This window comes from Musa acuminata, chromosome BXJ1-9, assembly GCF_036884655.1.
Source record: "Musa acuminata AAA Group cultivar baxijiao chromosome BXJ1-9, Cavendish_Baxijiao_AAA, whole genome shotgun sequence".
NCBI classification, from domain to species: domain Eukaryota; kingdom Viridiplantae; phylum Streptophyta; class Magnoliopsida; order Zingiberales; family Musaceae; genus Musa; species Musa acuminata.
In genome coordinates, this window is record NC_088335.1 from 49,141,724 (window position 1) to 49,153,758 (window position 12,035).

Consider the following 12,035-nt stretch of genomic DNA (forward strand, 5'->3'; position numbering starts at 1 on the left):
AAATATAGAAGGAAAGAGATAAGAATCTCTTTAATGTTAGTGCTGTTTACACAAATGTCAAGAAGACCCATCCGAAATGACAAACACATCACAAATGCCAAGCAGACCCCATCTGAAACCAAAAGACTTATCTGCTTACATTTCAACACAGTTGTGCGTTCATTTAATTTTCTTTATCATGATTTTAGCACCCTTTTTTTTTTCTTTTATAGGCCGAGATGATCCGAACCAGCTTGTAATAGTCGATCAGCCCTGTCTTATGTCACTCCCTGCAAGCTCTGTGAGATAACCCCCATTGTTTAGCAATATATTTCCTGGATTTTTTAACACTAGAACATAAAAGCTTTGCTCGAAAAGAAAACACCATAATTTTCCAGAAAGTGATCGGCAAACCATCGGTCATGATGCCGAAACCAGAAAAGGTTTTGCTTACAGAATTCATCATGGTAAAATGTTCATGAGTGCACAGGTGAAACACTTACTGAAAAACTTGGTGCAACTTCTGTGGAACCAACAATGCCCCCCAAAGCTTGCGCGCAAACACTTGAGAACCCCGTTAGAGCCTGGAATACATTTGGGAGGCAGGTCTGCAGATTGTTCAGTGTCATGGCTCGACTCCTGCGAACCGAATCGAGATACTTGGCTTTCTCTTCCTCCACCCTCTTCCTAAAAGCTTCCAGTTTTGCATGCCTAGTTGATGATGGAAGCGTATTCGCCTGAGGATCTTGAAGGGCATGCTCATCATGCTTCTCCAATGTGCGAAGAGAGATCAACTCTTTCTCCAACCTACTCTGGAGTCGATCGGATATCTTCTTCAGGCTGTGCTCTTTGTTATGTTGCAGAATTATAGAGCGAATGACCAATAAAAAGCTCTTAATTGCCTCAGCTGCTACCTGTTGAGATACAGAAAGCAAGAAAAATTGGAAAGTAGAAATTGACCCGGTTGGTGGAGAGATTTAACAGAGAAAGATTAGTTTAAACTATAAAACAAGCATTCCAATACCACTTCTGATCAACATATGCAACAAGTTAGTTTTCACTTAGTAGGTTTCCAGTACATGCCTGTTTCCTGTACTCAGATCCAACTATTTATTTGCACATATGTCCAGTAAAAGTGTACATCTGAAGCATGCATCCATGAACAGACCTAAACTTTAAACATGCATCTTTATCCTCGTGAAAAGGAAGGTTAAACAATCAGAACATATATGTAACAAGTGGTTCATTAGGACATGCAACAAAATCAAGTAAAAGATCAACCAAGAAACTAAATTTGAAGACATGAATCTGCTACCCTCACCACATCCAAGGTAACTATTACAGAATTCATAGATTGTACCAATAGTCACATTTGATTCATCATCTTATTTCAAGAACTTGGACCGATTTATGCAATCATAAATGTGCAGAGTAAATAACCCATACATGCTGGTAGATGCCAACTGCAACATAGCATGTCTCCTAATGTAACAGAAAATAAACATTAGTGCATAATAAAGGGAAAAGTGCAGGTGGTAGTACCTTGTCTGGGAGCCTATCAAGAACTCGTTGAAGTTCTTCGCAAAAACCACGGATACTGGATGTTGATCCCATCACCGTATCATTTTCCGGAAGGCAATCGGTCAGTCGCACCCACTGGTTGAGAATGTGTGCATATTCACGTTGACAGCAGAAGAGGTTGCAGAAGGAATTATACCAGAAAGCCACCTCTGTTTCTAGCTGAGATATGGCATGTTGATGGGAGTCAGTCGTCGGATCAGTGCCTAGATGGTTATCAAGAAGATTGGCCTGTTGAGAAACATGGTTTTGCACTTGATGACATTCGTACATTGTTCCCCACATCTTCAAAAGGCTTCAAAAGAGGGCAAATCAAATATCAAAATCATACGAGTAGATAACTAGTAATCAAGATAGTACCTAAGCAGGAAGCCAAGGATAAAGGAGTTTGATTATTTATTTAGCGAAAAGTCTGGTTGAAAGCTACTAATTGTTTTGCTATAAACTAGTCTTGTATAAGCATGCAATAAGCACCAGGATTTAAGTCAAACAAAGGGCACTTTATTAACTTACCCAACAGAAAATTCAATTAACTGCGGAAGTAACTCTTCATCCCGGCGTTTTGATATCGACAAACATGTTCCATTGATTGACTCCTTCAAAGATATCATTCGGCACTGCAGTTCCTCTATGTCTGATCGTGTTTTCTCAGTTCTTGTGAAGTCATAGTCACTGGCTTCTAGTTTTTGCAGTAGCAAGATTATCTTCTTATGCTGGGATTTAGCATTTTCCTGATCCTGCAATAAAGAAGGCCACTATATAATAAGACAGTAACACTTGGCACTGAATTAATAATTAGGAACAAAGTAACATGTTTGTAAGGGATTTGTGTGTCTAACTTTAGCATCTGCATGCTTCTCTTATAATGTTTATATTTGATAATTAGCCAAACTGTGTCCTAAGGGGACATAAAGGTTTGATTATGAGGTTTGGGCTACATAAGGTCCATGGCCAGTTAATGTCGGGGCCAGTGATTTCAAAAGGCGCTCGGACGCTCGCCTAGGAGCTCGAGGAAGGCGAGGCAAGGCCCGAGCGCCTCGTTTACTATCCAAGCAGCACGCTTCAAAGATGCACCACCTGGACGCTCGCTTGAGACCAGGCGTCAGGCGCTTCGTGCGAACACCCGAGTTAAATCAGGCGATCGAACCAGTGTGTTAGGTCTGGTTCGGTTACATATGCGTTAGTTGGTTCAATCGAATCAACTAAAGCACTGATATTAGCCTCTCTCCGTTGCCCCTCGTGACTTCCCCAACCATAACCCAACTCTTGCCGTCAACATCTTCTTTCTACTGCCGTTGCCTCTCTCCGCTACCACTGCTCTTAGTCAGCAGCCTCGGTCTCTTCTCTTCTCACACTCTTCTAACACTCGATTTAGTATGTTGTTAACAATATACTAACAGTATACTATTAACAATATTTTTTATTTATTAAATCAATAATATATTATTTTGATTTTAATACTGCTAACTTTATTTATTGTTTTGAATTTTGCGACTTTTGTTAATGTGACATCGTGACTTTATACTTAAGATTTTCTTAATTTAATATCATATTTTTATTTAAATAATTATATTATATATTTTTTATATTTTGGCGTCTTATTTCGCTCGGGCGAGCACCTAGCGCCTTAGGCATTTTGAAACCTTAGTGCATTTTGACGCTTAGCACTTTTTAAATCACTGGTTAGGACAAATAAGATCATAATACATGATCTACACATTGTTGTTAAAATTTTCAATATTAAGAAATTAAGTACTATGGACTATAATGTTACTAGATTTTAGAATGTCACATAACTACACATTTCTAATTAATTCAACCCTCGTTAAAAATGAGATGTATCTGTTTGCCTATGTGGCCTTTAAAGAAAACGGAAGATAAACAGGATGCTGCAACAGGACCATGGAAATTTATATCGACTTGTCGCTCAATTAAAGCAATATTTGGCAAATAAGCATTGAACAGTTTTTTTCTTCACTTTTCCACAAAGAATGTAGAATAGAAGTAAAATGCTTGCCACTGTAATTCTGGTAAAATTTGTTCTTAATAGAGTGCTTACTTTCACTTGCTTGTACAGCCTCTGCTCCTCAGCAAAAAGCTTTTCTAGTGTCGTGCAATGGTTACCATGCCTGCTAGCATTAATTGCATCTTGAGCATCCTTGTTAGAATGAAAAGATCTGAAAGACCAACTCCATGTCAATGCATTTACGACCTTGGCGGACTTGGAACTCTTCCCTGAAGAATAGAAATTATCATACCAAGTAGTTGAAAGAAAGGACAGCTACCAGATGAGCAATTGTCTTGGTAATTTTGGAAACTTGTTATCAGAAGCTTCTCTTATATGCATGCTAAGTAGCTCATTACAATCATCCTATACGACGAGACTGCCAATGCAGTTGTTAGATTGTGATCAAGTGATAGGTTGGGTAGAATTTTCTCAACCTGGTCAATAAGCAGCCTAGATATCACTAGAAAAGCCTATATCCACAATTCACTATGTATGAGTAGGGTAGGCGAAGAAGCCAGCTCAGTTCAACATCAGTGTGGTGGCACACAAAGATCTAATTATACAAAAGTAAGGTCTAATTATCAAGTATGGTCTAAGTTTGCAGTTTGAAATATTTGTCCTTTAATAATTCTTGTTGTTGAGTTAATGCTAGTTCTCGGTGAAGGTGCTAAGATAGGCGGCAGCAGATCTATCACTGTTACAACAGTAACTGTTCAGAGACACAAGATATCACAAAATGCAATCTAACACTTCTCCCTAGTATCGACAAGGTCAATAACTGAGGTGAACATAATATTATTGAGTGGTGCACAATAAAGCACCAGAAAAAGAAAATTGCACATTGACTAATCATTCAAGAACATTGACATCATAAAGCAAATGAGATGCAAATTATAGATTACCTTTCCTTGTTTCAGGATCCCAGGGATAACAGTAGCTGCGATTCGACTCAAGAAGAACTGCAACATCCTTTCCTCCAGCCGCAGCTTTCAAGAAATAATCATCCACCTCTCTTATAATCCCTGCCAATGTCTTCTTGCTCCTCCACACCACCATCCCCATGTCCGTGTCCTTGGTTAACCAACTTACTACCGAAGAGTTGTCGTCGGTCAATTCCTTAAGGGGGCATTTCTCTCTCGCCCGATCCACTGTCACAGCAAAATCTTCCTTTCTTTGGATCACCTTCTCTTCTTCCTCTACTTCCTCCTCCTCCTCAAACTCGGACTTAGTCTCTGCCCAATCCTCTTCGTCCACTGCAGCCTGCGAGACGGCTCCTTGTTCCCTTTGAGGCACTGGAGATGAAGAACTCGAAGAAGCCGGAGGGACAAACGGATCCCAGAAGTCCCAGACTGATCCAGGGACGGGAGGGCGAGGCGTCCCGCAGCTCCCGTTGTCATCCACATCATTCGGATCCTCGATAGAAACCTTCTTCTCCATCGCCTCCTTCGTGGCAATGGGACTAAAGTTGGGAGGGGGCGGCGGCGAGAGCGGCAGAGGGGGCGGCGGCGAGGGTGGCAGAGGCGGCGGTGGGGGTGGAGAGGGAGGCAACGTGAGGCGGAGAGGGGGGGCGTCACCCAGGATCATCGTCTCGACTTCGGTGAACTGCAAAAGGGTGGCGCCAGTGTTCCTCAAGGACTTGAGGTACGCCATGTGAGCGGCGGCGAGCTCAGCCCGGCAGCTCAGAAGCTGCTTCATGAGCCTCCGCCGCTCCTTGCACCGCCACACCACCTCGTCCACCTCCACCCTCGAGTACGTGCACCCCATTCCGCCGTTCAAAGAAACAACAACAAGAAAAAGGCGATCTTGGTCGGGATTTATCGATCTAAATCAGCGGAAAACAGCTTCGAAATCCACAAAAATCGACAACTTAATGGACAAAACACGTGGAAAACGATTTGTCGCTCCCGACTCAGGGAAATCAAATTTAGCTACTTTTCCCTCCAGGATAAAAGTGAAAGCCTCTCTGAGAGGAGGAAGGCTTCCGCTCAAAAGCTAAGTGGAGTTGAAACAAGACCAAAGAGAGAGAGAGAGAGGGAGAGAGAGAGCGCGCGCCTTAAAGGTGGGATTTTTAGGAACTCGAAGAGGGGTTTTGTTTCAATAAAAAAGAGCCAGGAGAGGGAAGAAACCAGAGCTTGGAAGCTTCATCAAGGTGGTATTTTTTTTAGGTGAAAGAGAGAAAAGGTTCCCACCGCGATACAGTTGGGGTTCGAGGAGAGAGAGAGGAAAGGATGCGAGGAATGTGAAGCACAACTGTTTGGGCGAGTGTCGGGTCGGGACGACAGAACGGTGGCTCCCCTCCTGTCACCTGCACCTCCCTGTCTCCTCCTCTTCGGCTCGCCTTTCTCCACCACCCTTTAGCTGTGTCCGTGTGTCTGCGTCCGAGAGAAAAGAAGTGGGGTCTTCGGTGTTATCCATCCACGTTAAAAGCAGAGAAGCAGAGGAAAACATTATATTATCGGAGAACGACAGGAACTAACAATAAAGAAATGGAGACGATGATTCCTTCCCCTTGTACCACTGACGGAGGACGCCATGGACAAGCAAGCCTGCAGAGCAAATAGCTATTGGATTTTGCACTGCCGCAACCAACAAGAAGAGACCATCCATTGATGTAAATACAGCAGTCAAGTTGAAGAAATAAAACAAGTTTAATCACCATATCAAACAAGACATGCATGCTTCATAGGCTGATAGATTTACCGCGATGCTATCGAGTTAAACAATGTTTGAGATGATGGAATTTGGTGTTCTCGTAAGCTCAAACATCAAACCACTCTCATCGATTGTTCTAAACATGATGAGGATGACATTTGGTGAACGCCTTCGGTATTACTGTAACTTCATTTCTTATGAAGGGGAAACATGTGGCATCAACAAGCGAAAGCGATGTTGCATTGGATTTCCATTAAAACGACTCCATCAAAAAGCTGCTCCTAACAATTTGCTGAACGAAAAAGATGCACTTGTGAGCTTTAATTATTTAGCTTATCACCATAACCATCTACCGATGAGTTGCTGGAATAACCTGAATGGAAGAAAAGGAGGATAATTCGCATGGAAATGATATCAAAACTCAAGAAAAAGACTAAATATCCATCGTAATTATACACATAAAAAAAGAATTTTCATGATTATGAGTGCCGAAAGCTGACAGAAACGGCGTTTGATGGGTGATGATGTGTTCTGTATGGTCATGCAATGAATGCATGGTTGCTCAGAATCTGTAGCTGTTTCCGATCCTTTGAGGTCGAGCTTTGCAGGCTCGTAGGCCAATCCCATCCCCATCCCCATCCCCGACGAAACATCTACTGTTGTGGCAGGCACCGAATGAATGCCTTCACATGATGACCGTGCCTCGTCTGCGTCTTGATCCCTCGTTGAAGCCTTCCCACCGTGGCGGATGGGCCCATCATCCTACGTGTCTCCCAATAATTGCATCATTATGTTATATATATATATATATATATATATATATATATATATTAATGTCAGAATCTTACTGTGGACCAATTAAGAACAGCGTCTCTCACAATACCAGACAAGCTCAAGATCCTGATCACTATGGAATCTCTTCAAGAGTAGGAATGTGGCGGTCATCTTATTACCATGCGGCCTTGATCGAACGGACAACTGCGTCATGGATGTGACTGATACCTCGTTGTCAATATACAAAAAAAGGCTGGGAATCTAGGAGAGGAGTGGAAGAACGCCGTAAATAGGTTTTGCTGCTGCGGTGTATGTGCGTTAGAAACATGGCACAGTTCAAGGTTTCCTCCCTTCCATCGATTTCCGGGGAAGGAGACGGCGGACGAGCCGTTTCCGGTGCCAAAATTGGGGCAGTCTAGCCGCTAGCTGCACCAGCGAAAGGTTTGTTTATGGAGCGTTTGGCTACCGACATTGCTGTATATATAGCTCGTTGGCGAGGGCAATCAATCACTTGGGGACTCTCCTCCTCATCCTTTCTGTCATTCCTCTGCTCTTCTGAAGGTTGTTTCTCCTCCTCCGGGGACCCTCACACCTCGGCGCAGTTAATACCCTCGCGTCTCTTCTCGTCTCTTTCCATCAGATACAGATTTTTCTTTGTTAGAATAGAGAGGCCTTTCTCTGCTTTGTATCCATGCGTGATATATCCGTAGTTCTTCCGTGTTTATTTTGTTGACGAAGCGAACACCAAAGTACGGTTTTCCTTGATGCGTTTCAATCTCTCTGTAAAACAAATACATCAATTGCTTTCTGCAAACGAGGCAAAGACCTCAAACTCCACTAGCTGATCAGATATAGTATTAGGAAATTAGTTTCATGGTTAAGATTGTTCAGAAACAATATCTTCATTGGTTCTCTACGCCAAATAGTTATGATACGTTCTCATATGCTTGCTTGAAGGGGCGGGCATTCCAAGAAAGAAACAACATGGGGACGGTAGGCGACAGCGGCGTCGGGAAGCCAAAGAGAAGGGCTTGGAGTTGCACCAAGCAAGACTTCCTCCCTGAGGAGTCGTTCCAGAGCTGGGCAAACTACACAAAGGCCTTGAAAGAGACCGGAACGCGGCTCAAGGATCGGATCACGTCGCGGTCTCTGGATAACCTGGAGCTCACCGAGATCAAGGGCCGGAGTGGGTTTGAGATGAAGAAGACCCTCTCCTGGTGGGACCTCATCTGGTTCGGCATCGGCGCCGTCATCGGCGCCGGCATATTCGTCCTCACGGGCCAGGAGGCTCGTGACTCAGCGGGTCCTGCGGTCATCCTCTCCTATGTTGTCTCCGGCATCTCGGCCATGCTCTCCGTCTTCTGCTACACTGAGTTCGCTGTGGAGATTCCAGTTGCAGGTTCGGGTTATCTACTAACGACAACCAATTAACTATACAAAGGATTGCTGATGTCGATCGACCGTTGCCACTCTCACACACTGTTCATCCATGCATGCCCGTTTCAGGTGGTTCCTTCGCATACCTTCGAGTCGAGCTCGGCGACTTCATAGCTTTCATCGCTGCCGGCAACATCCTTCTCGAGTACGTGATTGGCGGCGCCGCGGTCGCCCGCTCCTGGACGTCTTACTTCGCCACGCTCCTCAACCACCACCCGAACGACTTCCGCATCCACGCCACCAGCCTCAATCCTGACTACAGCCGCCTCGACCCCATCGCTGTCGTCGTCATCGCCTTAGTCTGCCTCGCTGCTGTCTCTTCCACCAAGGCGACCTCTCGATTCAATTACGTCGCCTCCATCATCCACCTGGCCATCATCGTCTTCATCATCATCGCAGGCCTCACGCAAGCCAACCCCAAGAATCTCTCCGACTTCACTCCCTTTGGTGTGAGAGGAATCTTCTCGGCCTCTGCAGTGCTCTTCTTCGCCTACGTAGGCTTCGATGCAGTGTCCACCATGGCCGAAGAGACTAAAAACCCCGCCAAGGACATCCCACTGGGCCTCGTTGGTGCAATGACCATCACGACTGGCTGCTACTGTCTACTGGCGCTAACGCTTTGCCTGATGCAGCCTTATTCACAGATCGACCCCGACGCTCCCTTCTCGGTCGCCTTCCAGGCCATCGGCATGGACTGGGCCAAGTACATCGTCGCCTTCGGCGCGCTCAAGGGCATGACGACCGTGCTCCTCGTGTCGGCCGTCGGCCAGGCCCGCTACCTCACCCACATCGCCCGCACCCACATGGTTCCTCCATGGTTAGCCGAGGTGCACGCCACCACCGGCACCCCCGTCAACGCCACCGTGGTCATGCTCGTAGCCACCGCCGTCATCGCCTTCTTCACCAACCTCGGCATTCTCTCCGATCTCCTCTCCATCTCGACGCTCTTCATCTTCATGATGGTTGCAGTCGCCCTCCTGGTTCGACGTTATTACGTCAGCGGCGAGACGACCGACTCCGACCGGAACAAGCTCATCGCCGCCCTGGTGCTGATCTTGGCCTCTTCTATGGCGACTGCTGCGTACTGGGCGGCCGGCGGGATGGGGTGGGTCGGATACCTGGTGTCGGTGCTGGTTTGGTTCCTGGCGACGGTGTTCTTGTGGTGGGGCGTGCCGCAGGCCAGGGCACCACAGACGTGGGGCGTGCCGCTGGTGCCATGGCTGCCGTCAGCGTCCATTGCAATCAATATTTTCCTGCTCGGCTCGATCGACGGTCCGTCGTTTGTGAGGTTTGGCATATGGACTGCGCTGCTGCTCGTTTACTACTTCTTCTTCGGGCTCCATGCATCCTACGATACTGCTAAGGCCGCCTCCAATGATGGTGTATAAAACTGAAATGTTCTGTCTCGCCGGACTTTGCTATTGCTGTTCATCATTTCTGGATCATCAACGGCATCTTCTTCTTCCAAAAGTTGACCTAAATGTTGAACAAAATTAGTTATATTATTTTATTTGATTCAATTAATATCAAAGGTGCATATAATAATATTATATATGAGCATATCATATCAATGTCAAAATACAAGTCATATTCAATATTTGAATTGATTCATTAAAAACACAAGATCAAATGACAACATATGAGTATATCGAGATCAAAATGATATCAAAAGTAGAGCCAAGATTATCATTTCATTTGATTTTATTAATATCAAAGGAGTATATAGCAACAAATGAACAAATCAAGATAAAAAATATATAAGACATGATCTTAAGAGAACAATCATATTTAATATTTCATTCCATCTATTAATACGAAGGGAGAGCATATAATAACATACGAGGAAATCAGGATCATAAACACTGTGACGCGTGTATAAGGTAAAAGATCGTCCGTACGTATTGGCCTCGTCGTCGTCCTCCATCCTCGGGTCTTCTCTCGCTCTCCCTCTCTCTCTCTCTCTCTCTCTCTCTTCTTCCCACCTCTCCCCATTTTTGTGACCTCTAATTCTCTCTCTCTCTCTCTCGTTTTCGCCCCCCAGATATTTGGCAAGCGCTGCGGCAGGGCAGCTTTCGCCCCTCAGATAATGTCGTCGGTAAGAGGATCTCCCTTTGTTTCTTGTGCATTTGCTATTGTTTCAATCACATAATGTCATCCTTCTATTGGTGTTTCCTCCCCGATTAAGCCTCCTAATCGGTTAAGATTCTTTCTTTCTTGTCGAAATCGGATGTCAGTTTCAAGAATGTGACGCGTGTTTTAGGTTAAAATATGGTCTGAATCTTGTTTTCTCTTCGTCTTCCTCCACCCCGAGTCTTGCCCTCGCCCTCTCTTTTTCTCCCAATCCCTCCACGTCTCTCTCTCTCTCTCTCTCCTCGGATATTTCGACCTCGAAGTGTCAGCTTTCGTCGATTATGTGGTCAGTAAGAGGATTTCCCTTTCAGTAAGATAATGTCGTCCTTTTCGTGTTTTTTGACCGACTAAACCTTCCTGTGAGTAAAGATTATTTTTTTGTTGTCGAATTTGGACGGTTGCTCCTTTTTAAATCGGGATCGAATGAATCGAGGAATGTGTTCATGACACATTGGCGATCCCGTTCTTCTGTGGGTGAACAAGAAGATTGGCCCCTAAAAGTTCAAATTGGGCGGAGTTTGGGGAATTCTCGAATTTGCGTAGACTATCAATTTCGTTACGTCCGCAGAATGCTGCAGGAGAAGAACAGCGATTCTTGAAAGTCCCATTTTTAGCTCATATTCGTGTTGGCTTCAGCTACTGTGTGCTTTCTACTGCCCACATACTCTCTAGTTGGAATATTTGCATTGTGTTTCATTATCGCTTGTATTTGTTGAATCGGAGACTTAAAGCATTGTCATTTTTCTGGTGATGCATTTAGTGAGGGAAAATATGCAATGTCGATCCTTTACATGATAGTCGAGTTGTTGCAACAATTGTTTCTGCAAGATGATAATGCATAGTACAAGATAATGTTTGCATGAGTTCCACTGCAGTAATGCCGGCAGAGCTGAACTTGGCCGATTCAACGAGGACAGAAGGTGATGTGTGGAACCTACATGTGGTGTATACTATCAAATTGAAGGTGTCTGTCTTGCTATGTGAAGTAAGAAGTGACATGTTTAATCTGCTTGTAGAAGAACTGGCCAACTATTGAGTGTTTTCACTGCTTACATCTCATCATCTTTTGCTGTATCTGTTTCATTGGCTCCTCCTCCTCCTGTCATGATATTTGTCTTCTTTCTGAATGCAGCAGGAGAAGGGTGGTCGGCTACCCAAATTTGGAGAGTGGGATGTCAACAATTCAGCCTCTGCCCAAGGATTTACTGTCATGTTCGACAAAGCTCGAGATGAAAAGAAGACAAAGCGTACGTCTAAAGGCAGATCCCACCTACCGGTATCCAAGAAAAAGCGTACGTCCCTCCATTATTTCCCCCATTTTAGATGAACTGCTCTGTGGCAATCAATAACTTGATCAATCGAGTCGAGGCTCCTACCACATTCATTTCGAACCCATATAAGCTAGTGATGCCCTCTATCTTCTCTACGTTACAAACTTGGTTTTGCTGTGGTTGACTGCTGGAGGCACTCAGTGACT

General features: G+C 44.7%; 2 protein-coding genes across 3 annotated transcripts; one reads left to right on the forward strand and one right to left on the reverse strand.

The window, feature by feature from the left end:
• Positions 1–5: 5 nt before the first annotated feature.
• On the reverse strand, positions 6–5,994 carry LOC103999521 (protein ALTERED PHOSPHATE STARVATION RESPONSE 1). 2 transcript variants are annotated; one of them, XM_065084443.1, is made up of 6 exons: positions 4,468–5,994; positions 3,617–3,792; positions 2,071–2,294; positions 1,522–1,852; positions 483–893; positions 6–278 (listed from the first exon to the last, which is right to left on the reverse strand). In XM_065084443.1, the coding sequence occupies exons 1-6, from the start codon at positions 5,327–5,329 to the stop codon at positions 258–260; spliced, it is 2,025 nt and encodes a 674-aa protein (XP_064940515.1). In that variant the 5' UTR covers positions 5,330–5,994; the 3' UTR covers positions 6–257. The 2 variants fall into 2 exon arrangements, with proteins under 2 accessions (XP_064940515.1, XP_009419569.3); XM_009421294.3 differs by lacking the exon at positions 6–278 and having other exon boundaries at positions 338–893.
• A 1,978-nt stretch (positions 5,995–7,972) lies between these two features.
• LOC103999576 (cationic amino acid transporter 1-like) lies at positions 7,973–9,816 on the forward strand. The gene is made up of 2 exons (XM_009421362.2): positions 7,973–8,390; positions 8,498–9,816. The coding sequence occupies exons 1-2, from the start codon at positions 7,976–7,978 to the stop codon at positions 9,814–9,816; spliced, it is 1,734 nt and encodes a 577-aa protein (XP_009419637.2). The 5' UTR covers positions 7,973–7,975.
• Positions 9,817–12,035: the final 2,219 nt, after the last annotated feature.